This window comes from Athene cunicularia (genome assembly GCF_003259725.1).
Source record: "Athene cunicularia isolate RWA chromosome 1 unlocalized genomic scaffold, athCun1 chr1_part2, whole genome shotgun sequence".
In the NCBI taxonomy this organism is placed as follows: domain Eukaryota; kingdom Metazoa; phylum Chordata; class Aves; order Strigiformes; family Strigidae; genus Athene; species Athene cunicularia.
This window is the reverse complement of record NW_020799092.1, coordinates 67142994-67167894: the sequence shown is the minus strand read 5'-3', so window position 1 is coordinate 67167894 and position 24901 is coordinate 67142994. Positions and strand designations below refer to the sequence as shown.

Below are 24901 nucleotides of genomic sequence, written 5' to 3'. Positions count from 1 at the left end.
AGTTCATGTCTGTTATTCTTAAATGCCATGTGAATAAAACAAAGCCTTTAGGCTTTCTCAAAGCCAGTTCCTAATATCTGACAAATACAGTAGTACCGTGTAAATCTAAAATGATTGGATTAGCAGAATGCTATTACCAAGAAACCCTGTGGAAGATGAAGCACTTACTGGGTTTGTCTCATACTAGCAAATAAAACATATTTGGAAAGCACATGGGGCTCCATATATTTGAGAACAGGACGGTTTGTCACAACAAATGCTGCTCTGTCAGGACTTGGGTCTGCCTCTTGGTTCATCAATTATGAAATTTTGCTAATGTTCTGTTCAGACGAGTCAACTGTAGAATTAATCTTTCCTTCTGACACTGAGTTTAAAGGAAAAAGCCATACTTCTTCAGTAGATACCATGTTTAATCTCCATAGTTCCGAGTAGCTCTGAGAGTGACTAAGCACACTTTCTTTCAGGATTGATTATTAATATTCACTGTAAAGCTGGGTTTGCTGATGTGGCCACCATAGCAACAACAGAAAACAAAAACTTCAGTAATAACTAATATAGGTAATTTGGGTGGACTTCCTGAGCTGTTTGAAATAAATGAGATTGGATGAAGGATCTGGGTTCTGTTTCTTTACATTTTGTTTGTGAGATTAACTCTCCTTCACCTCTATTTTTACGACCTTTTATGTCATGTATGTTTTACGATATTTATAGAAGTTAGTGTCTGATAAACATTACCAGAGACTAAAATACAAATTCAGTTCAATATAAAATCTATTTTTAATATATTGCAATGTTTATAAACATTTTTTGTGACTCTAAAATCAGTTAGAAAGCCAGACAAGTCTCTGGGAACAAAGAAGATGCATCAGAGCGTGAGCTGTCCTTATAAACCTGCCAATATGGTTGCATTAGGCTAAGCTAATCACTGCTGAGGCAAGTGAGTAGCTTCTGGCCATAGCCTATCGTTCAGACAGGGAGAAATGTAGCTGGGAGAGGGCTATGAAAAAACGTCATGAGAGGATCAGATGGAAAGGAAAAGGCGAAGTTGTTTCTGTAGTGATAGAGACAGCCTAGTTATTTGTGGTCACAGGCCTGGGACCTGTGGCTACCAAGGCTGAAAAAGGAGAAATAACTACTAAAAATAGGAATGAGAAAGAATTTAAAAATAACCAAAAATAAAACCAAACACACTCTCCTGGATGATGAAAGGACTCTGGGAAGAACAATTGCATGGCATAGGACTAAGAACGTTAGGTTCACCTTGTGTTTAAATTAAGTCCTTGATGAAAGCCCAAAAGGAGTAGACTTGGTTGAAAGACCATGTCAGCCACTTGCTTATACTTAAACAAAAGAGATCAAAGAGAAACTGCTGCAGCAAACTGAGGTGGGGAGGATGCAATGCCAGATAGTATATTTGGGTTGATGCTGCTACAGTGTATTACACAGTAGCATTAGCATGTCTTTCATCACTGATTTGTCTTGAGCAGAGTAGGCAACCCTGGGTGTCAGTTTAGTCTGTTTTACTTGTTTTACAGATTAAGTTTCTTGATGTAATGATTTCAAAAACGGTTGAGTTTAAGAAAGCCACAAGCAACTATTTGAGAACTTGCTATCTGCCCTAATACAGTATTTTCTTGGGTATTTAAAAAACCAAAAAGTAGTGTTTTGTAAAACAACCCTGAATACAAGTGGTTTTATCATACCATATACATCACTGGCCCCCAGTTTGCTGCAGTGTTGGCATTATACCTGGGAAGACCTAAGACTACAGGAAGAGCCAAAGTGCACAGAAAAAAGCTATATCTCTATTAATTTATGTATTTATTTTGTTTTGTTTATTTGAACCAATTAAGAGAAAATTTAAATTGGGCCAAATTTTCTGACTGTACCGCTAAGCAGCATGCTTCATCCTGTTTCAAAGTATGACCCCTTTGAGACTCATGTTTTAGTGCCCTCCCCAGCCTCCAGCACCCTGCACAGGTCAAATACATAATTATCCCCCTAATCCTGATCTTTGCTGATCTTGTGCCTCAGTCATTTTGGTGATTTTCTTCAGAGTTCTTGAAGTTGGCTGTTAGGAGCTTATTCCTCTTTCACCAGTTGTGAACATCTTGGTTCCTTCCTCAAGGTCTGCACCAGCAACGTCTTTGCCTGTTGATTGGATGATGTGTAGGAATGAGTTGACATCTGATGGAAATCTCATGGACATCTCATTAGGTTTCCAAGAATGTAAGAAGTGCCCTATGGGGTCAGACCAGTTTCTGATGGTGGCAATTGGAAATGCTGTTTAGGGAGAACATACAAATCTAGCTATTTTCTGCCATCCATTCCACTTGTGCTCTTCTAATATCCACATTCATTGAGTGAGGGATGTTAGAGGGGGAAGTCCTGGTCTGTTCCTTCAGTATCTGTTTATGGACCTGTTGTCCGAGAAGTGGTACAATACCTGTTTGAACCTTTTGCCTCTACAGCTTCCTATGGCAACAGATTCCACAAGTTGGAATACAACCCTTGAAAAAAAGCAGTTCATACGTTTTAAACTGATCCCATGCTATTTTCAGTGAATGATCCATAATTCTGTTATTTGAAGTATTTGGTGCATATGTTGTACATTTAATTTTCCCCTGCTTTCATGATTTTGTAAGTTTTGCTTGTATGCTCCCTCAGCATTTTTAGTTCTCCTTGCAAGGCAGCTGATCTCTGCCTTTCATCATTCTAGTTGCCCTTCTGTGTTCCTTCTCTATCTCTACTATTTCCTTCCTGAGTTGTGAAGAGTGGAGCTGCAAATGGTGCTTGAGATGAGAGCTCAGCAAGGTTTTTTGTGGAGGAACAAATGGTGCCCTGTGTCTTGCTTTACTGCCCTTCTGGGTACAGAAGACAAACTACCATCGACTGCTCAGTGTTGCAATGTGCAAACCCCTGTCCCAGCCATTTTCCTTTTGCATCTTCCTGATCTTGAGGACATGTCTTGATGATGTTCCTTCAAAGTGCAATAAACACAGGACCCTGAAGTGCCCTGGGGATGATTCTGGCACTGGCATGTGAATTCTTGATCCCTTTGGAAAACTGCAAACAGGGTTTACTCCTCCTACCAACTGGAGGCTGACCGCAGTCCCCCATGGGATGACTAGTGACAAGGATGATCCTCCATGAGTTATGTTACCACAGTCACAGCCCCAGAATTCTGTTTGGGGTGGGTCTTGCCTGGTGGCTGCTCACACTGCTGGGTAGAGAGGGAAATTTCTCATTTCCGGCTCTGAAGATTTGACTGTACATCAAGTCCCACCATTTATTTTGATTTCCAAATTTTCTTTCATGAAATTTTTAATTCCTTTGCATCACAGGCTGTTTTCCACATTAGCAATTCACTTTAATACCAATTTCTTTTGAAACTGTCAGATTTTGAGAAGCAACTCGTAAAGCTGAAATAGATTATGTGACCAGAAACTGAAACCTAAAGATATTCAGTCATTTCTGCAAGATTTTCATCCACAAATAGCTATGATATTTTATTTAGAAAAGCATTTTATTCCCAGACCCCTATTACTGCAAAGCTAGAATATACTTCTTAGTGGTGCTGATAAGGAATCCCTGAGACTCCTTGTCCCATATGGTCCTCTATGTTTTTTCTCTCCCACTTCCTGCCATGGTCCATTTCTGTTTGTGTCAGAGACGTGGAGGCAGATGCTGTGAATGGTCCTTTCTGACTTGGGACTGTCACGTCCCGCTCAGACGAGGGGGACAAGTGACTCAGATTCACAAATCCCCAGTTGGGGCGGACAACAAGTCTCCCAAGTTCAAGCATTTATTAACTACCTCCAATGTGCTAATTGAACACACGATAATTGGCTAAGTACAGAGCAAGTTGTGGCGAGCAATATAATATGCCTTGCATTTCTTAATGGAAAAAGGAAAAGAGGGAAGTAGAGGGAATGGGGGAATACAGATCACTGGTCTGGGTTCCTGCGTTGATCCTGCCAGTCAGGGTTCCAGGAGGCGACTGTCTTTTTCATTGGCATCCGTCGTCTTCACTTCCCTGCTCTCTCCAGATAGCCGGGGGAGGGGGGCAGAGAGAGAGCGAGTCCTTTCTTCCCCCCTTTGATTTATACCCACTTTCCTTGGGTCCGTCCCCTAGGTCGACCCATGTAGCTATGTGTATCCCATGTACAGGGAGGGGTAAGGTGTTTCATGGGATGATGTAATTAGCATGATCATGACAGCCCTTGTTAGTATATTGAGGGGTGTTAACTGTAATATGCATTTCTTGGATAATGAAGCAAAGTTCATTCACCAGACACATGGCCCTTGAAATTTGCCCAGATGCCCCAGCGGAGAGCCATCCTGTCTCCACAGGGCTCTCTCCCCCAGCTACATCAGGCAGCATTATCAGCTTTGGCCTCCACAGAATGCACCCTGTGACTCATAGTTTTGTCTTGTGAGTGTTTGAGGCATTTCTTCAATCAGCCTCAACTTTTGCTTTCCCAGGCTGTTTGTCTTAGTTTCTCACAGGCCTGGTTTCTCGTCTCTGGCTGAGGTATCAGCTCTGGAGGGGTCTGTGGTGCTTTTTAGCAAGTGTTTATTTGAAAAGTTATTATTCATTTCATTGTGGGCATTGCTGTTGTGAAATTTCAACCTATGTAAGTGTGACAGGAAAAGAGGGTATGAATGCATCTTAAAATGCACTGGGTTTGTTCCAGTTTCTTTGGAGGATGGACAGTCAGAAGCCATGCCTGTACTGGGCCCCGTGTGGTACCTCTGTGACTCAAAAACACTATGACTATTTTTCATATCCTTTCATTTCTGAGTTTCTTAAGTGATGCTATGGCTCTTCTCAGTTTGACAGGCCTCTATGCCTGCAAAGCTAAAAGCGTGCTCTTTCCAGTTGCTAGCTGCTAGCCAGGTTGTAGCTTATGATCCCAGACTGCATTTAAAATGCTACAGCAGATTGCTTCAAAGAGGGACCCATCCTCAATAGCTGCCTCTTCTCAGAAAAAAATAAAATAGATATCGAGCTCCCAGGAATGTTTCCTGGGCCCCACTTTGCCATTTTTAACAGGAATGCACTAAAATATGAGCTGCTACCAGGTACTGCCTTTTGCCCCATTTTGTGTGCCTTCCAAAGAGGCATTCATCATGCTGGTGCTAAAGAAGCTGCTGACATTATGGGATTTTACAAAGTCAGCTCCAAGTTAACTGTAACTTGTGACTTCTTTGGTCCTTATAGTTCCTTGGGGAAATAAAAAGCTGATGCCCCTTTCTCTGAGCTTCTCTTGCACAGACAAGCCAAAAGTCAGGCTGAGGAACTTGTGTGGTACTGTAGTAGAGCTCATGCAGGTACTGTGCAGATCCATGCAGGCTATCAGCCACTAGGATCTGCACAGATGAACATGGGCTAAATCTATAGCAAATGAGGGTACAATAATAAAATTGCAAAAGCTGGAGACAAATAAGTAGTGTAGTCCTGGCCTCCAGCACCTGCATCCTTGCAGAACAGGTATTTCCACTTCATCTCTATGCCTAATGATCAGCTTGGACTACACATCTTTGAAACTGCAGAGTAGTTTCTCACAGTGTCTTCATGGATTTCAGGCACATTTGCACACCTTGCAGAGAAGCATGAGTTTGTGGCTGGTCAGTGTACAGCCCCATTACCAACAACTTTAATGATCCTTCTAGCTGCTCATCTAAATGAACTATCAGGCTCAGAGGCCCATGGGCCTCTCCCTTTTGCCTTCTGCGCTCCAGAAAATCTGGAAGGGGTTCCAGTTTTGGTCTCCAGCTTGGCTGTTGCTCCAGCAGCGCACAGTGATGGGAAAGCCTGACTGCTGCATATATTGGAGAGGTGGGGGGCTTTCTCTGTGGACCTCCATGTGGTTATAGAGAAAGATGTCCATTGAAGAAGAAAAGTCTGTTATTCTCACCCAAATGTCTGTGTATACCTGGATGGGGTGATGGTAGTTCCTTTATGGAGCATGTATGCTAGGCTGTACTGGGAGGATAGTACATAATGTTAGCATTCATCAGAACATTTACCCTTCTTTGCACAGACATTTCCAACCCCATATCAAACCCATCCTTTGCTTTTATAGGGTCCCTTCCACAGAAATCACAGAATCATCTAGGTTGGAAAAGACCTTGAAGATCACCTAATCCAAGCATTAACCTAACACTGACAGTTCCCAACTACACCAGATCCCTCAGCGCTATGTCGAACCAACTCTTGAACACCTCCAGGGATGGGGACTGCACCACCTCCCTGGGCAGCCCATTCCAACGCCCAACAACCCCTTCTGGAAAGAAATGCTTCCTAATATCCAGTCTAAACCTTCTCTGGTGCAATTTGAGGCCATTCCCTCTTGTCCTATCGCTTGTTAGTTGGTTAAAGAGACTCATCCCCAGCTCTCTGCACCCTCCATTCAGGGAGCTGTAGAGGGCGATGAGGTCTCCCCTCAGCCTCCTCTTCTCCAGACTAAACACCCCCAGTTCCCTCAGCCGCTCCCCGTACGACCTGTGCTCCAGACCCTGCACCAGCTCCGTTGCCCTTCTCTGGACACGCTCGAGTCATTCAATGTCCTTTTTGTAGTGAGGGACCCAAAACTGAACACAGGAATCGAGGGGCGGCCTCACCAGTGCTGAGTACAGGGCTAAGATCCCTTTCCTGTCCCTGCTGGCCACGCTATTTCTCATACAGTGCTCATATTAATACAGTAAATAACAAAAGACCAGGCAGTACTTGGTCTTGGAAGGTGTACTGCAAAGGAAAAGCATGCAGGAGCATCCAGCGGGAGACGCAGGCCCTCAGGCCCTGGATGCCTGGCTGGTGTACTGCATGAGTCATCACAAATGCCTCCATGGGACATTTGCCTGTAGGGGATCAACCACTGGCTCCTCTAAGACCTTCATGGGATCCCCTCCTCCTAACAGCAGTCTTCCTGGGTTTCCAGGAGGCTGGGACATAAGGCATTTGCACCTTACTGGCTCTATTTCTCTGGGTCCCAGTGTTCAGAAGATGAGGCAATTAGAAAGCAGTGTACTATTTTGGGGTGAAATGGGCAATCCATATCTTGTGTGGTATACTTAAAAGCAAGCAATCTTTGCAAAGTTTTCTTATTGGTATTTTCTCCCTTGAAGAAAAAAATTACATTGAAAATGGGAGAAGAAATATGGCTTTTCTTTTGTACCTGGTATCTCTCTTCATGTAGATCACTATTCACAAACTGTGGACGTGTTACTTGAGTGCCTGTTTTTCTTCCTGATACATTTTTGTAGCTGTGTGATGTAAGCAGTGTTTGTGTCTGTCAGCCCTATGGTTTCCCAGGGTGGAAACATCTACAAAGGCACAAGGAAGCATCTGGATGCATGGTAGGTGTTGTGTGTATGCCTGGGGCTGACAAGGACTAATTGTCACTAGTAGCTTCCTAGAAGCACTTGAGCAAGGTTATGTGAACTGTAAGTTCGGCAAAATGCTAGCTCTGAATAGCTGGAGAGAATGCAAACCAGTCAGAGTGTGTTCTCTTGTGAAATCACCTTCTTTTGAAATACTTGATAAACCATCCTTGAAAGTAGCATATTGGAAATTATCTGCTGGAAAAAGAGATTGAACAGCAGGTCATCCTGTAGGAGTCTTATGATTTGAAATAGATTCCCCAGCTTCTGCAAGAGCCAGATCTCTCTGACTTCTGAACAAACTGTAAAGCCTCCTTTAGGAGGTTAGGAAGAGGGTTAATGTACTGTGGAGGTGCTTTTTCTTGTATTCTCTGGGTAGAGGGGTTCTCTGGTGTCTGAATGCTTGTTACCAGGGAGTCTTTGTTGAAGTGCTGGCTGGACAGAAGGATAATCCTAGTGACTTCAGAGTAAATGTAATGCTTTGTATGTTCAAACACTAAATGTTTTAAACCATTTATTAAGGAAGGTGGAAGAAGAGGAGTGAAGATGGGAAGACTGGTATCAGCAGTAGATTTAAGTTCTAAGGGCTGTTGCTGCCTTTTCTCTAGGAAGCACTCATAACTCTTGCATTTATAACAGGGTTTTGTTGTGCAGCAGGGGAGAATGCACTGGGCTTCAGGGGTGTCTTGTTTGTATCATGCAGCTGTTAATTGCTATTTCTCTTCTCTTTTTTCAGTCCTCATGATAATTTTGGCAACTGCGCAGGAATGCTCCCTTTCGCACACACGCTCAGGATCCCTTGTTTCCAGCCTACCAGCCACAGCAGCTGGACTGCATGAGGTGAAGAAAAAGGATGTGTGAAAGAGGTCTTCCTAAGGCAAAAGGTATAGATCAGAGGTATAGCGTATGCTTTTTACCCCCAAATGTCTGTTGTCTGCCTGCCCTTGGGCACTATTTTGATCTGTCTCACTCCTAGCTCCTGGAAGTAGTCAGAGCTCCATACTGAGCCGCTGTGCTAACAACCAGCCAGCACAGCTAGTTTTGAAGGCTGTCAGTTGTGATGGTAGAGTTTCAAGGCTTCAAATCTTAGTAGTGATGATTCCTGATAATGAAAATGTTGCCTCTGAACTCAGTTGATTATTTTTTACTCTTTTCATTGAAAATAACTGTTTTAAATGGTGAAGTGAAGCACACAAGGAAGGGATTTACAGTCAGGTGCCTCTTATTGGGCATGATGGTGTGAATTTAATGTCATGAGCACGCTTTGTTTTTTCAATAGGACAGTCAAACTGCTGGATAGATGGTCAAGACCTATTTAGGGCTGGGTGATCCTCATGTTTTTACTAATTCAGAGTTAAATAATATTATTTTAAAAGCTTGTTATAAGTACATACTTCTTGGCTATACTGACTCCCAACATGTATTCAGTGCCTTAATTCCTACATGTCATCTTGAGCCAGAAATGTAAGTAGTGGAGAAACATCTATAGATGAAGGAATAGTTCTATGTGTATCAATTGAAAGCTCTGTCATTGCCCATGATTAAAGACAGAAAAATAAATAAGAAGCTGTAAAATAATTCTTCCAGTATGAAATTTAAGAAGTACGATCTCTTCAGTTTTGAAGGTGATTGATGACGTCGAATAAATGCTTACATGTGGGAATGAGAAGTGACAGACTTCTCAGTGTTTTAGACAAAAGCATGATAGCTTGCAGGTGAAGTTTCTATCTGGAAGCTGCAATCTGGTAGATGGGGATTTCCATGTGAGGTAAATTTGCTGGCCTGCCTGCACTATCTATGGACTTAAAATAAGATCAGGCAGCTTTCTAAAAAAAAATTATTTTATTCTGTCCTTTGTAAAAGTCCTTTGACTGCTCTGCGCAAGGAAGCCTGGATGAGCAAATTTGTCTCTTCTTGCACTTGTCTGTAAGTACTGTAACTAAGAATGCTCAGTTTACCCACCACACCTCCACAGGGCTTGCATAACTGTCCATGACTTGAAAGTCTTGGGGCTTTGTATTCCAAATTCATTACATGTAAATAATGTTTCAGAATTCCATGGCACTTCTTTTGGCAAATTACTTCACCAGACACTTCTCATACTTCATATATTGTAATTTTAAATCAGCTTTTAATGATTTTTCATTAATATTCTATAAATTCCAGCAGCTAGCATACACTAGGTTAGTTTTCTTTTTAAAGTCAAAATCTCCATTAGACATGAACAGATGTTAATATCAAAATACAGCTGTAACACCACATTATTCTGTTGAACCAAGAGCAAAATGTTCTTGTTGAGGATTAGTAGTACTTTAGTGTCAACATTATTAGATGGAAGGAAATACTCTTACAGTCAAACTTCATAACCACTTTTCTTCAAACCGTGTTGCTGTTTTCCAAGCATTGGATGCAATGGATTGCAGCACACAGGTTCTATAGCAGTTTCCACATTCAAAGCCTATTATGAAATAGTTTCTAGAACTTAGTAAATAAAACTTCTGACACACTTTTTCATTTGTTTTAGTAGCCAGCCTGGGGTGTTGGAGGATAATTAGGTTTATATTTGGCCTATAGCATTTTGTTCAGGTAAAGCCAATACCAAAAGAGATTGACTTTGAGACATAAGACTATTGTTTAATATCAAAAGAAGTGGTGATTTTAAAAACACTGATCAGAAGAACTCCAGTGATAGATTTTAGACCAATAGATGAATTCAGGTCGCAGATCATAACAAGAAGTCACCCTTTGGTACAGTCATCAGCTGACTTAAGTTAGAGAAAGCCAAAAGGGTCCTATCATGTGCTGCAACTAAGGCCATGTGTACTTGAATTACAAAAACTGTTTCCACGTTAATGCCACTTCCTCCTCTCTCAGTCCTAGCACTCGTGAGTTCCATCTGAAGGATGTCCGAGTAGTGCTTTTTCCAGCTATATTTGTGAATAAATGACAAGTAGGGCATAAACCATGCCAGTTACACTTTTTTTCATCCTGTTCTTTTTGTTGTCAGGCCCCTCAGCACACTCCCCTCTCCTGGGAGTTGTCTGCCTGTGCTCAAGGTTGGTGCTGATATGGTGCCGCTGTGCAACCTTGGTTCAAGTGAATCATGTTCGGGTGAGTTATGCAAGGAAGGGCTGTGAGAAGCAGCTCCTTCCCTCTGGAGCTGCATTGCAGCTCAGACCCCTGCCCTTGTTTGTGCCTGAGCTACTGTTACAGAGGCTCTCAAAAAAACAACCAACCACCAAAAATAAAAAAATTATTATTAATACAGGTAACTAGTTCTCCATAAATTACACGTTGGAATGTCTGTGAGAGGAGAACAGAACAGCTTTCTAGGGTTTAACGGCAACCCAGAACATAGAACAAAGCACCACTCCCCAGGGTTTAACAACCAAAACATTTTACAAAGCCCTGCTACCTAGGGTTTAACGACAACCCCAAATGCTTTATCTCTCACATGACAAGTGAGGGCTCTCAACCTCGAGGACCTGCTCAGGGCAGTGTCCAGACCCAAGACCCCTCGAGGAGTTTCCTTGGGCAGCGTCCCGACCCAAGGGGAGAGTCCCTAACCCTCACCGCACCTGCTGCTCCAGGGGCTGAGCTCCAAATGGCTCCCCCAGGGGACTCCATTTACACCCAGCCCCAATCTGACCTGTAGTCAACAGCGGCTGCCATTGGCCAAAGGCCCCAATTCCCACGAGGCCCTGAGAACAAAGGTAGCCCAAGCTGCTACCCTTCAGCAGCCAAGAAACTCTGCTTTCACTGGGCGGATGCACCTGCCACAGCTACATTACAGCCATGCCCATGTACCCTGTCAATCTGCACCTGACCTCTTGGCATGATCTTTGATCAGCCTCATTACTATGAACTTATCTGGCCATCATGGATCTGGGCTGCCCTGCCTATCCTCACTGGGCCTGATCCTCACCCTGATTTGTTGACTTGATTTTCCTGCTTTACCTTGGACCTGCCTTATTGCTATGGACTTACCTGGTGGATCTGTGGACACTATGAACCCTTGGCTGACCCTGGTTGCTCTCACTGGAGCTGCTCTGCTCATCTTGCTCAAGTACAGTGGGGTAGCACCCTTGGCGATGATGTTACTGCCCATGCTTGCCTTGCTGTCTCCCTCTGGTCTAATCTCCCCTTCCCCAAGATCTGTTGCTATAATTGTTCTCCCAGCATAAGAGTAATGCCTTCACTTCTAGCTTTATTAGTGAGTGTCTATCTTATGAAATAACTCAGTATTTTCCTTTAATGCAGTATCTTCTTTGGCCTGTTATTGAATCCAGGTATATTTCTGAACAATTACAAGCTTAATCAAAAAGCCCAGAGCTTTTTCCTTGATAAATAGCAGGTATGAGCAAATCCGAATCTTTAAATATTTATACATGTAAATAGAATCCTTTGAAGCCTTTGTGACTTCTAGTTGAATTTTTTTAAGGATCAGTCTTCAAGATAGATTCATGCTTCAGAACACATCTGGTGTGGCAGTTTGCTGTTGTAAGCACTCCTTACAACAGATGTAGTTCATTCTACAGTGCAACTGTTTTACTCTGTTTCATCGAATATGGAAAGTTTGGGGATGCATTCCTCATGACTGAATAAAAAGGAATTAATAAATTGTTCTCCTGGCACAGGAAAATGTGAGGACCAACCGCTACCATCTTCAGGCATGGCTTGCTAATAGAAGTTAGCTTATAATGCCTATATGAAGTTGCAGTGTGTTGAGTGACTTATACTAAGTGCAATAAAATGGAAGTCCATAAGGCAAGCAACAGTGCAGAGTCACTATTAAATATTCAGGGATTCAGTGGTACCTGAGCTACCTGTTCAATATGACATCATGAGTGTGATGTTCAGCACTACATTAATAAAACCTCTGTGAATGACAAATTAGCTGGAGTAGAGCTCCATGCTCAGGTGGCTAGGTATACCCTGCTCTAGTTCAGATATATACGCTTGAAGCTGCAGCATGTGGTGCAGACATACTCTTACTTCTTCAGATGCCAGCCACAGATAAGGCTGTTCAGTGCTTCCCATTGTAAATAAGACACAGTTATATCTTCATCAGACTGTAGTTTGCCATTTGTCTCAGTCTGGATTTTTCCTGAAAATGTCAGTAAAATTTTCCAAAGAGTAGATGATGAAATAAACATGTTGATTTGACCATGTCAGTAATCAAATACCCAATTCTTACAGTCTTGGGACTGAGCTATCTCTTGCTTTGGACTTAGGAGATGATGATTCCTTGGTAGAAAAGAGGACTTTAAATCAGCTGTCTATTTTGTGATTTCTAAAAAGAGACATTAAGTAAAACCTTCAAGGAGAAAAAAAAGATTAAGAAAAATAATTCAGTAGAGACTTGTGAGAGATTCTCAACTGCTCAGAAAATGAACCTGATATGAGTATGCCCTGGTCTGGAAGGTTTGGCCTCAAGCAGGCATTTGTATTTCTCCTGAGCAACAGGTCTGCTTTGGTGCTTTTTATAAGCTCATTTTTTTTCTCAGAGTGTTGGCCAAGGTCTCTCTAGAATGGAAAGTTCATCCCTTTCATCAACAAAGAGACTTTAAATCAGTGGTCCCACTCATCAAGATGGCCAATCAGGAAATAAAACTAGAATAGGCTGTTGGTTCTTCATGTTGCATCAGAAAGGGAAAGCTAACAGAGGTTCCCAGAGAATAGCAGTGTAACCACGCAGGCATCTCAGCACTTAGAAGTATCTTCCAGAAGAGTTCCAGCTGGACACCCAATGTAATAGGGAATAGAAGGAGGTCCCATCCCATGGTACCAGTCCACAACATCTTTGCCCTGGGCCTAATGGGTGGTGATCCTAGGCAGCATCAGGAAGAGGCTGACAGTGGCAGATTTCATGGCCATAAACAAGGTAATATTTGTTGGGAAAGAACTTTGCTCATTTGCAGTTTCCCCATACAACAAATCAGTGGTCTATTTTAAAAGGTTTATTTTCTTTCACTAGTAATTCTTTTCCTTTGGGATCTCAATCTTCTCTCTTACCCTAAGTCTCAGATACTTTCTTTGATGTCTGTTGATGAACCCTATTTCCTAACCAGTTATGAGAATATGATGACTAAAAATGGGGGTTTTTGTCCTTTCACATAACATCCAAATAAGTGATGCAGAAATTTCAAATGACAGGCACTGATGCATTAGTACTGCAGAAAGTTCCAGTGTAATTTATAGTGCTATAGTGCCCTGCCTCTCCTCCCTGTTCACTTTTTATGAATGAATTTGAAGAATCAGTGGCTCCAAGCAAGAAGTTATGTGGGCACTGGGCCAGCCTGTATCCTTCACCAATTGCAGCCTTCAGGCACAGGTTGAAACCTCAAGCTAGCAGGGTACTAATAAATGCTTTTCCTGAGGCAAGCTATTAGCTGAGTTGGTGAAGGTTGGTGAAGTTTAGAGAAAGAAGGTTCCAGGTAGAAAGGAACCCCATCCATTCCTCTTGTCTCTGCCTTATAGAAAGGCAGGATTAAGGTACAACTCTAGAGAGCAAGCAGCTGTGTTGTACCTCGCAAAAGGGCCCAACTCACCAGAAGGCTTGGAATGGATCCTGCTGGAGAATCACGTGCAGGTCTGGGTGTGGGGCTAATACGTGGAGGCAGATCTGAAAACCACCCATCTGGACTACATCTTCCTGCAAAGAAAACTAGTAAAGGTCTGTCCTGTGTTTCAGCAGAAGTTCCTCTTAAGAAATGCCAGCCTGGAAGCTCTTTGATACACAGCTTTACCATCAGATTACAAACAAATGTGGTTGGGCTTTTAAAGCAATGTCAATCCCAATAGCAAGAGGGAGCATAGGGAGGGATTGTGCCACAAAAGACTGTTTATTTACTCCTCTTTTTCTTCAAATACATTTGATGTTCAGACTTGTTCGCTTTAAAAGCTACTGCTTGTTGATTGATTTTCCTGACCTAACCCAACCCAGCTGGAATCAGCATCTAAAACATAGATTTCTACCTGCTTACTCACCATGTCTTTTTTTTCCTGTCTCTTTTTCTCTATCTTCACTACTTGAAAGTTTCCAAAAGCCCACAAGACTATTTATTTGTTTGAATCTGACTTTCTCCTACTATACTTCAAGATTTTTGCTTCCTCTGCTCTTTTTATCTTCTTCTATTTCTCTCCTTTTCTTCTCTCTCTTATTTTATGTTGTCTACCACAGTGCTATCAATACTAACTACATTAATTGCCAGTTTTGGAGAGCTGAGTATAAGAATAAAGTGACAACACTTCCTCATTGCCATTGGTCCTGAGCAATAACCACCCCATTGCTCACAGAACTGTACTTTTGATAACAGTGATAACATTCACCAAATTTGTGTTCCTTGAGTAGTTCTTGTTCACTTAGAGATGTTCTGCCTCTTTACTGTTAGTAAAATACAGAAAATTAGAAAAATATAAACCAGTTAAGCTCCCACTTCTCTATTAGGTGTTTTCCTCTGAAAGTTATCATAAGAATTCTACAGCTGCAGAACTGCAACAAGTAAAATGTAAGTTTAGTCCTCTTCAGTGCTGACAGTAAGCACACACAGTTCAGTGGAGTCAAAACATTCACACTTTCTTAGTATGTTTACAGTCTCATGGTCTTGTGAAGAGTATCAGCCTCATTGTACAACTCAAGATGCAATCCTTAAATGTGTTCTGTTATCTCCCCAAGACCTTACATTTAGATACCTCCATGTGAGCTGTTTGGCTGTGTTCCCCTAGGATGTATTCAGGCTACCCGTACTATTGATTAGCCGTAGGTACCTGCCATTTCTGTGTTAACTGCACACTTAGTGTCACCTACATGTGTCACTGTCAGAGCTAGAGGCCGTGAGTATCCTAAACTGCATTGCTAATGTCTTACAGGAAGGCTGAATATACTAAACTATTCTTATTACCTTGTATATTTTATATTAACACATAAAATGTATATTGCTTTATTCTCTATTGACGATACCTTAAGTTGCTTTCTGTAACCTTATATTTATCTCTGTAATTGTTTTCTGCAGTAAATGCTTTAGTATAGGCAGCACGTCCAGTTGGCTACATCAAGGGTGGGTAGTCACATCATCTGCTTTAAGGATGTAAGCAGAAGTGCTGGGGCAGGAACTACAGCTCCCTGTGTAGTCAGCACAGAGGGTCTTCTCCTCTGCTAAATAAAAGTACTAGTGAGTGAACTCGAGTGCTGATCTCTAATAAGCCAAAGAGCAAAATTTCAGTTCACTCCAGGCTCCGTTTTGGAGCAAACCAACTGGACCTGAGACAAAGCCTGGGAAAGGCTGGGGATGGGTTCCTCCCGGACCATTCCCAGCAGGCAGTATGAACATGGCTGCACCAGTTATGGTTCTCTGCCTCACACAGTCCTCCAGCGTGGTCCCAGCACCACTCGTGCCACATGCATTCTTGGTGCTGAATGAACACCACTTGCATGGAGGGCAAAGCTGTCTTCTTATCCAGGACACTCCTGCACTCCCTGGGATAACAAGGAACAACCTGGTGGCCTGGTGACCATGGCACCCTGGGTGTCTGTATGGAGCAGAAATGAGCCTCTCATGTAACCTGCCAAAGGCAGCTCCAGCAGCTCAACACTCTGCACTGAGTGGTTCTCCACATTAAGACACATCTCAAGGCTGCCTACGCCAAGGCTTCCAGCATGAATGAGAGATGTGGGGTGCTCAGCATAGGTGCCACCTGGCACAGGTGAGCTTGGGCTCCATCACAGCACCAGGTGACCTGCATAAGCATCTCTGGGCACAGTCAGATACCATCTTCTCCTGGGGGATCAATCAGGCTGACCTACAAATCCCTGTATCCTTCTTGTTGCCTTTATTTTAAAAATATGTGTAATGTTAACCTTCTTGCAGTCCTCAGGGTCCCCTCCTACTTGCCATGATTTTCTGTAGATGATAGACAGTGACCTTGCAATGACACTGGCCAGCGATATTGATGCTCTTGAGTGACCACCACCTGGCTCTGGAGGTCTGAATGCATACAAGTGTTTTGCTGATTAGGGATACCAATTAAAGTCAGACACCAGAGTGAAAAGAGCAGGCATATTTTAATTAAAATAACTAAATAATGTAACAGAATAATACAGAAAACATACAGTAAGAAAAGACAGAATACTGCACTTAAACAAATAGGAAAATACAGGGTAATGCATCAAATCATTACTACCTGAGAGAAAATAGTGATTAAGAAAAGATACATCTCCACTTGCATACTTTACCATCACCCAGATCTGCAGTTTTTGGGGAGCCCTGGTTACAGCAAGGATTTGGAGAACCTTTTCCTGCAAGTGGGAAATCTTATGAGTGTGTCCACCCATAGGTGAGGCTTCCAAAGTTGCTGTGAGTGGGTCCAGCCTTATATACCTAAAAATCAGCTAGCAAGAATAGCTGGCACCTTTGTTTTAAGCAGAAATAATTCTCACGTTAGATTCTCCCAGAGCCTGGCCAGGGCTCAGGGGAGAAACTAAGGGAGTTTTCCAGCTTATCTAATTGATTTATGAGCAAGATCACACGCCAGGTCACAGGGCCAGACAGCTGTCTCTGTGACACTGTTATCTTGCCTACACACAGGGAAAGATAAGGATATATCCAAGATACATATGTTTAGTACAATGGTTATCAGTTATAAAATATAGAGGATTCATCTATAGGTCAACTCTGGCTTGGGCCTATTGTCCAAGCCTTAGCACTTCAACAAGTTGTCTCAGTGGTCCCTAACTGCTGCTCCCCCAATGCCCTTCTCAGCCTGTGCTGATATGTGCAAAGGCCAGGGAGCACAATTCACATGTGACAACTGGTGCAAAAGAAGGTGCTGATTACTTCAGCCTTTTCTGTGTTGTCTGTCACCATGTTGTCTCTCCCATCCACCTACAGACCCATGTTATACCTGTAGTTATCTCTTTTTACCTTACTACCCTTTATGTCCCTCACTAATTTTAGTTTCAGCTGGGCTTTAAGCCTCCCTGATTTTACCCCTAAGCGCCTGAGCAGTGCTTTTTGCTCCTGCTTCTGCTTCCTATATATTCCCTGTCCATATTTTAGTTTATTAGGATGGGTCTTGCCTAGCCAAATGGGCTGTCAGCTGAAGTTTCCTGTGCTCCTGCACAAGGGGATAGTTCATGCATGATCTCTCAGTAAGTTCTCTTTAAACACCAATTAGTTCTTCTGGGGACTCTTCCCCTTCAAGGCTGCTTCCCACAGGCTATTTCCTGAATAGGGCTGATCACCCAGAGTCCTAACGATGTTGCTCACCTTCCTGGCTTTCCTCTGCATCTGTCACCTAGTGGCTGCTGCAGCACAAGCCATGTTCTGTGACCACTCTCACCCCCACTTTTTCCCTGCTCCTCAGCAGGAGGTTAAGCCAGTGTTAAGCAGAAGGCCGTGACTGCCCCCCCTCTTTCTTTTGAGTTAGGAAAATGTCACCACTGCACTCTAAGAACCCCCTGGATTGCCTGCCTAATGCTACTCTGCTCTTCCAGCAGACAAGTGGGTAGCTGAAATCTCCAGCGAAGACAAGGTCTCCAAGTGGGAGACTTCCAGCTTGCAGAAAGCCTCAGGCCCTGCCTCCTCACAGCGTGCAGTCTGTGGCACGCACCTATCACAACATCCTCCAGGTTCCTTCTCACTCTGATCTTGACCCAGAAACTCTCAGCAGGCATGTCTCCAGTTTGATACTGGAGCACTGTGTGAGAGCAACTTAACATAAAGCATGACACCCTCTGCTCTTCTCTGCTTGTTCTTCCTAAATGTCCTATCCACCTATGGCCACGTTCCAGCCATGTGCACCACTCCACTCTGTGACTCATGGCAAAGACTCTGCAATCCTGCCTGGCAGCGCAGCTGCTCCTCCTTATTGCCAGGTGCTGTGCATCTGTGTACAGGCACGGGTACCCGAGGGAAGTTTCTGCCTGCCTGCCTTTTTGATGCAAGCAAAAATGGGATGGGATCAAATCTGCCTTATTTAGGCATATAATTTGTAGCTGTAGGAGGAAGCATGTGCACAATATTTCCATCATTAGTGAAAGCAGCTTGGAAACTTGGAAAGCTTCTAGAAAGAGACCCCATGTGCTTAACTCCCAACCTCTGTCACCTAGAGTACCATCAGAAGTTCCTCCTAGATATATCCAGGGCCACGTGGTAGTGTCAGATTGTGAGCAAGAGTCCTCACTGAACACAGAGGCTTTTTAAATATCAGTGGCATTACTTTGTGATGAGTATCAGTGACTGTTCAACACTTCCTACTGTTGGCATTAATCTTCCCATGAGATTAGTACATACTCATATCAATTGCTTTGAAGGGGTCAAGAATCACTATTAATGCAATTTTCATGAGCGTTTAATATTATACTTGAAATTATCACTGTGGCAGGTGTGATGTTTGTCAGGGAATTTGTTAAAATTTCTAGACGAAGTACCATAAAACATTTCACAGAGGGCCTATTTAAAAAATGTAGCAGATTTTAATACAGCCTAACAAAATAGATTTTAAAAAGATGTCCATCTACACTGGTGGAAACAGACATTCTGAAGCATAGATACAGAAAGAAATAAGCAAGGAGGCAAATAAAAGTCCCAGCTTGCTGCTCCATCCTCTTTCCCAGCCATGTAAAGTGCTGGCTTTCATGCTTCATGTGCCAGGATGATGTCCTGGCATGTATCAGTCAACTTCAGGCACTCTCTATGCGTATTTTGCCTTTGCACAGGGAATTCACGTGGCCCAATTTCCTTTTCAAACTTGCTTATCCCTCATTGTACAGTTATCTCCAAAAAACTACCAACAAGTTATGATGGATTCACCATCTGTCAGATCCAGAGGGTACAACCAACTTAATTAGTCACTAACTGAATTCCTCCCAGTCTGTTTCCAGCTTCCTTTGCAGCCTTGGATAAAGCACTTCTGTGTAGTGTTCTGCTCAGAGGCAAAGCAATGTCAGGGCTGACAGCAAAGCCAGCTTTCAACCTGCTGCTTAAAACATATGGTTTCCACTCCTTGCGACTTTAATTTGACGCTAAGATTTTGCTTTGATGAGGCGACAGCTTATAAAGTCGTGAACTCATGCTGGGTCAGCCGTTACTTTTCTAGGGATACAGAATAGCGTGTAGTCACACATAAGCTTCAAAGCCTTTCTGATTTATTTGTTGGTTTTATTTCATTAAATGATGGACAACTGATGTGTTGGTTTTACATAATCTGTAGAAGGATTTGGTTTAGAAGTCCTGTCCACCTTTTAGAGAAATGGACTCTCATAAATCAAATTTGTTTAGTGAACAATAGAATTGTGGGCGTTTGGAATAAAACTGATGGTTTTGCACGTGGTTCTCTTCCTGCATATGTCTTTCATATAAACCAGACGCTAGGTGTTGGAAGAGAGGGTTACTCTGATGTCAAGAATCAGAGCTGACTGAGAGATGACCTGTTGTTCTTCTGGGTTTATCTGCAGCACTTAAGGAGGTTTCTGTCTGGCAGACAGGCAAACAGCTCTGTGTTGGCATATGTTTGTTTGAGGAAATGGTGTATCAAGAGCAGTGTTTCCTCAGTATCTTGTGGGTAGTGATTTGCCAAGTCCTTGATTTTTATGCTGCTAGGTGTTTTAACTAAGTAATTATAATTTTTACAGGCTAATAATGACTTGATAAGGACTGTAGCATGGCAAACCATCTTTTCAAGTACATGAATGTAAAAATTCCAAACTGTACAATAATAAAAGTCTCCCTCCTCCCCACTTTGCACTACCACTGGCTTTCAGCGTGTGCAGGGCCCTGATTTTTAAAGCAATGTATCTAAATGGGCTGCTCAAATTTCACCTCTGGACGCCTACACAGAGGTTAGTGCGCAGTTATCAGTTCAGTGGCTGCAGACCTGCTCAGGGCACCCTTGGATTTAGCAGCACGCTCTCACACACATTGCTGCTGACTCTAGCAGAGATTCTGTTTCAGTCAAATCTCGTTAGATCTTTCTTCTGACAGCCAAAGGCAGAAAGGAACTGTTCTCCTGCCAAAAATCGAGTCCCTGCTCTAAAGCATGAAAAAGCGAGATTTTAAAAATAGAGAGAAAAATTTAACTTCAAAAACCACGTGTTTCTTACAATTGCATTTTCAATGGGTTTGAAGTGGGTTTGCTTGAATTCATATATTTAGCATGAGAGGGAGAGCAGTTATGCAAAATGTGAGCTCAGATGATTACTTTGGTAAAGTTACCTGGGATTGAAACAGCTTGTGGTGTGAAGTCTTAGGCAACCTTAGCTCTACTGCTGCCAGCTCTGCCTGTCAGGAACGGAACGCGTCATCCCACAGTGTTGTCAGCTTCTGTCTGCAGTCACCATCATCCACACCCTTTTCCAGTGCTAATACTGCAACTCTTTCTACTTGTAAGCAATTTACCTCTTAACACTTGACCAGTAGGATTAAATGTATGGTGCCAGTAGGTTCCTTACTAATAAATTCTGACGTTACTTTCACTTTGAAAGGATTTTACAGAGGAGGTCAATAGTGTTGTCCCAGTTTACAGATTCAGATAACCAAGGTAGAAGGTAAACAATTGGCTAAAAGTCACCCTGCAGACTAGGACAGCTAGGAGTTAAAGTCCTACATAACAGTGTCCAATCAAGAAGAGCTTGTGTATATGAAGGGTAATTTTTTTTTGAGACCATAGAATGACAGAATCATAGAGTGGTTTGGGTTGGAACAGACTGTAAAAATCATCTGTTTCCAACCCCCCTGCCATGGGCAGGGACACCTTCCACTAGCCCAGGTTGCTCAAAGCCCCGTCCAGCCTGGCCTTGAACACTGCCAGGGAGGGGTTAGCCACAGCTTCTCTGGGCAACCTGTGCCAGTGTCTCACCACCCTCACAGGAAAGAATTTCTTCCTATATCCAATCTAAATCTACCCTCTTTCAGTTTAAAACTGTTATCCCTCATCCTATCCCTACACTCCCTGATGAAGAGTTCCTCCCCATCTTTCCTGTAGCCCCCTTTAAGTACTGGAAGGCTGCTCTAAGGTCTTCCCAGAGCCTTCTCTTCTCCAGGCTGAACAACCCCAACTCTCTCAGCCTGTCCTCATAATGGAGGTGCTCCAGCCCCCTGATCATTTTTGTGTCCCTCCTCTGGACCTGCTCAAGCAGGTTCCTGTCCTTCTTGTGTTGAGGGCCCCAGAGCTGAACACAGTACTGCAGGTGGGGTCTCACGAGAGTGAACTAGAGGCAGAGAATCCTCTCCCTTGACCTGCTGGCCCCACTTCTCTTGATGCAGCCCAGGATACAGTTGGCTTTCTGGGCTGTGAGCGCACATTGCTGGCTCATAGTCAGTTTTTCATCCACTAATACCTCGAAGTCCTTCTCCACAGAGCTGCTCTCAATCTACTCATCGTCCAGCCTGTATTTGTGCTTGGGATATCGGAATAGCATCTAATCAGGATCTGTATGTATAAAGAAGAACCCAAAGCAAACACTGGAAGGATTACAAACAACTAAAACTGCTTTGAGAGCTAAGAGATAGATACATTCAGATAAATGAACAAAACTACTCTGTCAGGATAGTGAAAATGGCTGGAGAAGGAATGTTATACAGTGATTAGAAAACAATGGAATGTATCCAAAAGTGTCTTCTTTCCAAGGAGACCATACAAGAACAGGATGAATTTTGGAACAAAAGGAAGTTTTAAGGCAATACACAGCTTATGCCAAATTGTTTCCAGTAAATTCCTATTTACAGTTCCTGATTTTTAAAGTAGAGCATTCCTTATAGTCCCAACCATATATTACCAATATATATTTGCAAACTAGACAAACTAGTGTGATACAGTATCACGGTTTGTGTCTTGTTAGAGGGAATAAATACTTTTTGCATAAAGTGGCAGCTAACCATATTCCTTGGCAAAATGCTAATGCATAATTCTGTGTAGAGAAAAAGTTTCTGAACCCTGAGAACTGCACATAAACCTAACTTGAAAGAAAAGTTTTTGACAATACTATCAGTGCTTTTCCAAGGTTTCAGACATTATATAAGTGACTATTATAAACATTTTTTTTTTTTTTTTTTTTTTTTTGAGTATTAAGCTAGGTGATTTCCCTCAGCCCAGTGCAGGGGCATTTCTCAACTTACATAGCAATTCTGCTTATGGCAAAATAATGTATCAGCGCAGGTTGCTTATCAGAGTTTAAGGAATCATAGCACTGATGAACAAGAAAAGAGTTTAGGAGCCTAAATCACAGGAGGTTTCACACTGTATTGCTAAAGACTGTATGAGGCTAAAGCCCTCATGCCTACCCCTACAGCACTGACTGAGAAGGGAAGAATTCTTGGTTTGGGGATTTGCTCCTTGTATTATTCTCTTTTTTAATGCAACCACATCTTCATGTAAGGAATATAACCAGCACTGACAAGGCTGGGCCACCTTCTGCTAGAAAGTCAGATCCTTTTCTACCTCGCTGTCTGTCTAGCCCTGTGGCTCTTACATTACTGTCTGCACAGCAACCCAATTTCCTTTAAGAATCCACCTTTTCCCCATTTAGCCTACAGTCTTCTTGAGAGGTGAGAGAGAGATTTGAATCCTCCTGGGCTGAAGCAAATCTGTGATTCAGGCCTCCCGCTTCCTGGGCTTGGATATCAACCATAAGGCTATCACACAAAAGACCTACAGCATCTCACTGTGTGTATTAGCTGGACATAAGTCCCCAGGAGATTTAGGCACTTACCCACCTGCTTGTGAATGCCAACAAAGAGACAGGAGCTAACTCCCAGCTCTTCACGTCTGGGGGAGTTCTGGGCACATGCACAAAGCGCTCAGTAGTTTTCTGGAAGACATTTTCTGATGTATGCCATGTTTTAACAATATAAAAGCCGTAAAATCCTGTAATTATTCCTGCTCTCGCTGAAACGAAAAAAATCAAGTTTCTTAAAGCTGGAGACAAGTTCTTTGAACTAGTTCACGACATCACCTGGCAACTGATTGTACAAACACACCTTAAAGGAGAGAATGAGGCAGTGCTGGGAATCTAAACAGTGTTTCAATTAAACATTTAATCTCTTGAAAGCATATCATGCCTAAAATCCACCCAAATCCTTCTTTGGATCTGACATCTTTGTCTTATGATTACTAATCATACCTACTACCTTTTGCATTACTGTGAAATCATTTATAAGTCATCTCTTACCATGAAATTCAGTACTACGGAGAGATGATCACAATAATGAAAATCTACATGCAAACCGAACAAATCCTGCTTCTTTCTCATGAAGTCGGTCTTCAGTGTAGCGTGCCCCACAGCTGAACTTTTTTGTTGTGTTTCTTCAGGGAATCCTTTTAAGAGATGAGCCTGACAGTATGATCTGATGAGAAATGATGCCTGGTTTTGATTGTGTTGGGCCATCAATGAAAAAAAAAACCAACCGCTTTTTGTTAGCTCTCTTGAGTCTCTATTAACCGTAACATACAGAATGCCTCCAGCTTCTGAGATGGCCGTTAAAAAAGACAGGTTGTTTTTGTGACAGCCAGCTGTTGTGACAATATTCTTCTGTGAAAGCACTCCTAGCTGGCTAGGAGTTCAGTGTGAATATTTTCTGTTTAATGCACTGTGTCCCATCTTTTTTATTTGGGGCTTACATATGAAAAGTATTGAGTGCTGTGCCTGTCAGGCAAGTCTGGAGACTTCTGGAAAATTAGAGCTCTCTCTCCAGATGGCGTTGTAGTAATCTAAGCAAGTCTGCTTGTGGAGAGATGCCGGACCTGAGGGGACAGTTTCTTGTAGCACAATGTAACTTCGTTACTGGTGCTGTAACTTGGAGCCCTTTCTTGCTGTAGTGCTGGGTGGGGCTGTAACGGTCTGTACAGGAATAAGGAATGCTCTGTGCCAATCATGCCATGTTATCCAAATCTTGATTAAAAACAACTGAATGTTAACATCTTTAATTTTTACCTAGTTCAGGCTTCTCACATGCTCAAATATGGAAGCTGACTTACTGTATTTATAAATCCACTGCCACATCTGTCACTAACTGGATTAACTACATAGACAACTGTTGTCATAATTCATTTTAGTAACTACAGCTCACTATTTTATTTAGTCGGGATTATCTGGACTGCAGCATTAGCATTTCACAGCTTGCTTTGAGGCAGAGGCAAACCACCAAAGAGGCTGTGTGCAGCTGGCCACGTTGGACTTTGCTCCTTTTTCTATTTTTCCAGTTGATGTGGCTATGACCAGTACTCCTCGCAAGGTGTGGGCTGGGAAGGACCGATCCAGCCAGTTACCGAAATTCTCCACCGACTGGATGCCCCCCTTATGAGGGTCAAGTCAGAAGGTTTACTTTAATACGAGCCATTTCATATACAATAATATCCCGATGTGACGCCCTTTTCCGGCACCGTTTGCATCGCACCCGCGGGACTCCGCCGCCAGGGGGCGCCTCCGTGGCCGGGCGTGTGCGGCCCCCCGCGCGAGGACGGTCCCCGGTGGGAGCATCAAATCGCTGCTCCCCTTCACAAGCTCCCGGCTTTTGTT

The 24901-nt window shown here is 42.8% G+C and overlaps 1 protein-coding gene across 1 annotated transcript in view; it reads left to right on the top strand.

The window, feature by feature from the left end:
- The first annotated feature begins 10431 nt into the window (after positions 1-10431).
- The window catches only part of SLC2A13 (solute carrier family 2 member 13), a 178093-nt gene continuing 163623 nt past the window's right edge, over positions 10432-24901 (top strand). The window contains exon 1 of the mRNA XM_026868199.1: positions 10432-10497. Within this exon, the coding sequence (XP_026724000.1) occupies positions 10455-10497 (43 nt within the window). The 5' untranslated portion in view covers positions 10432-10454. The remainder of the gene's footprint in view (positions 10498-24901) is intronic.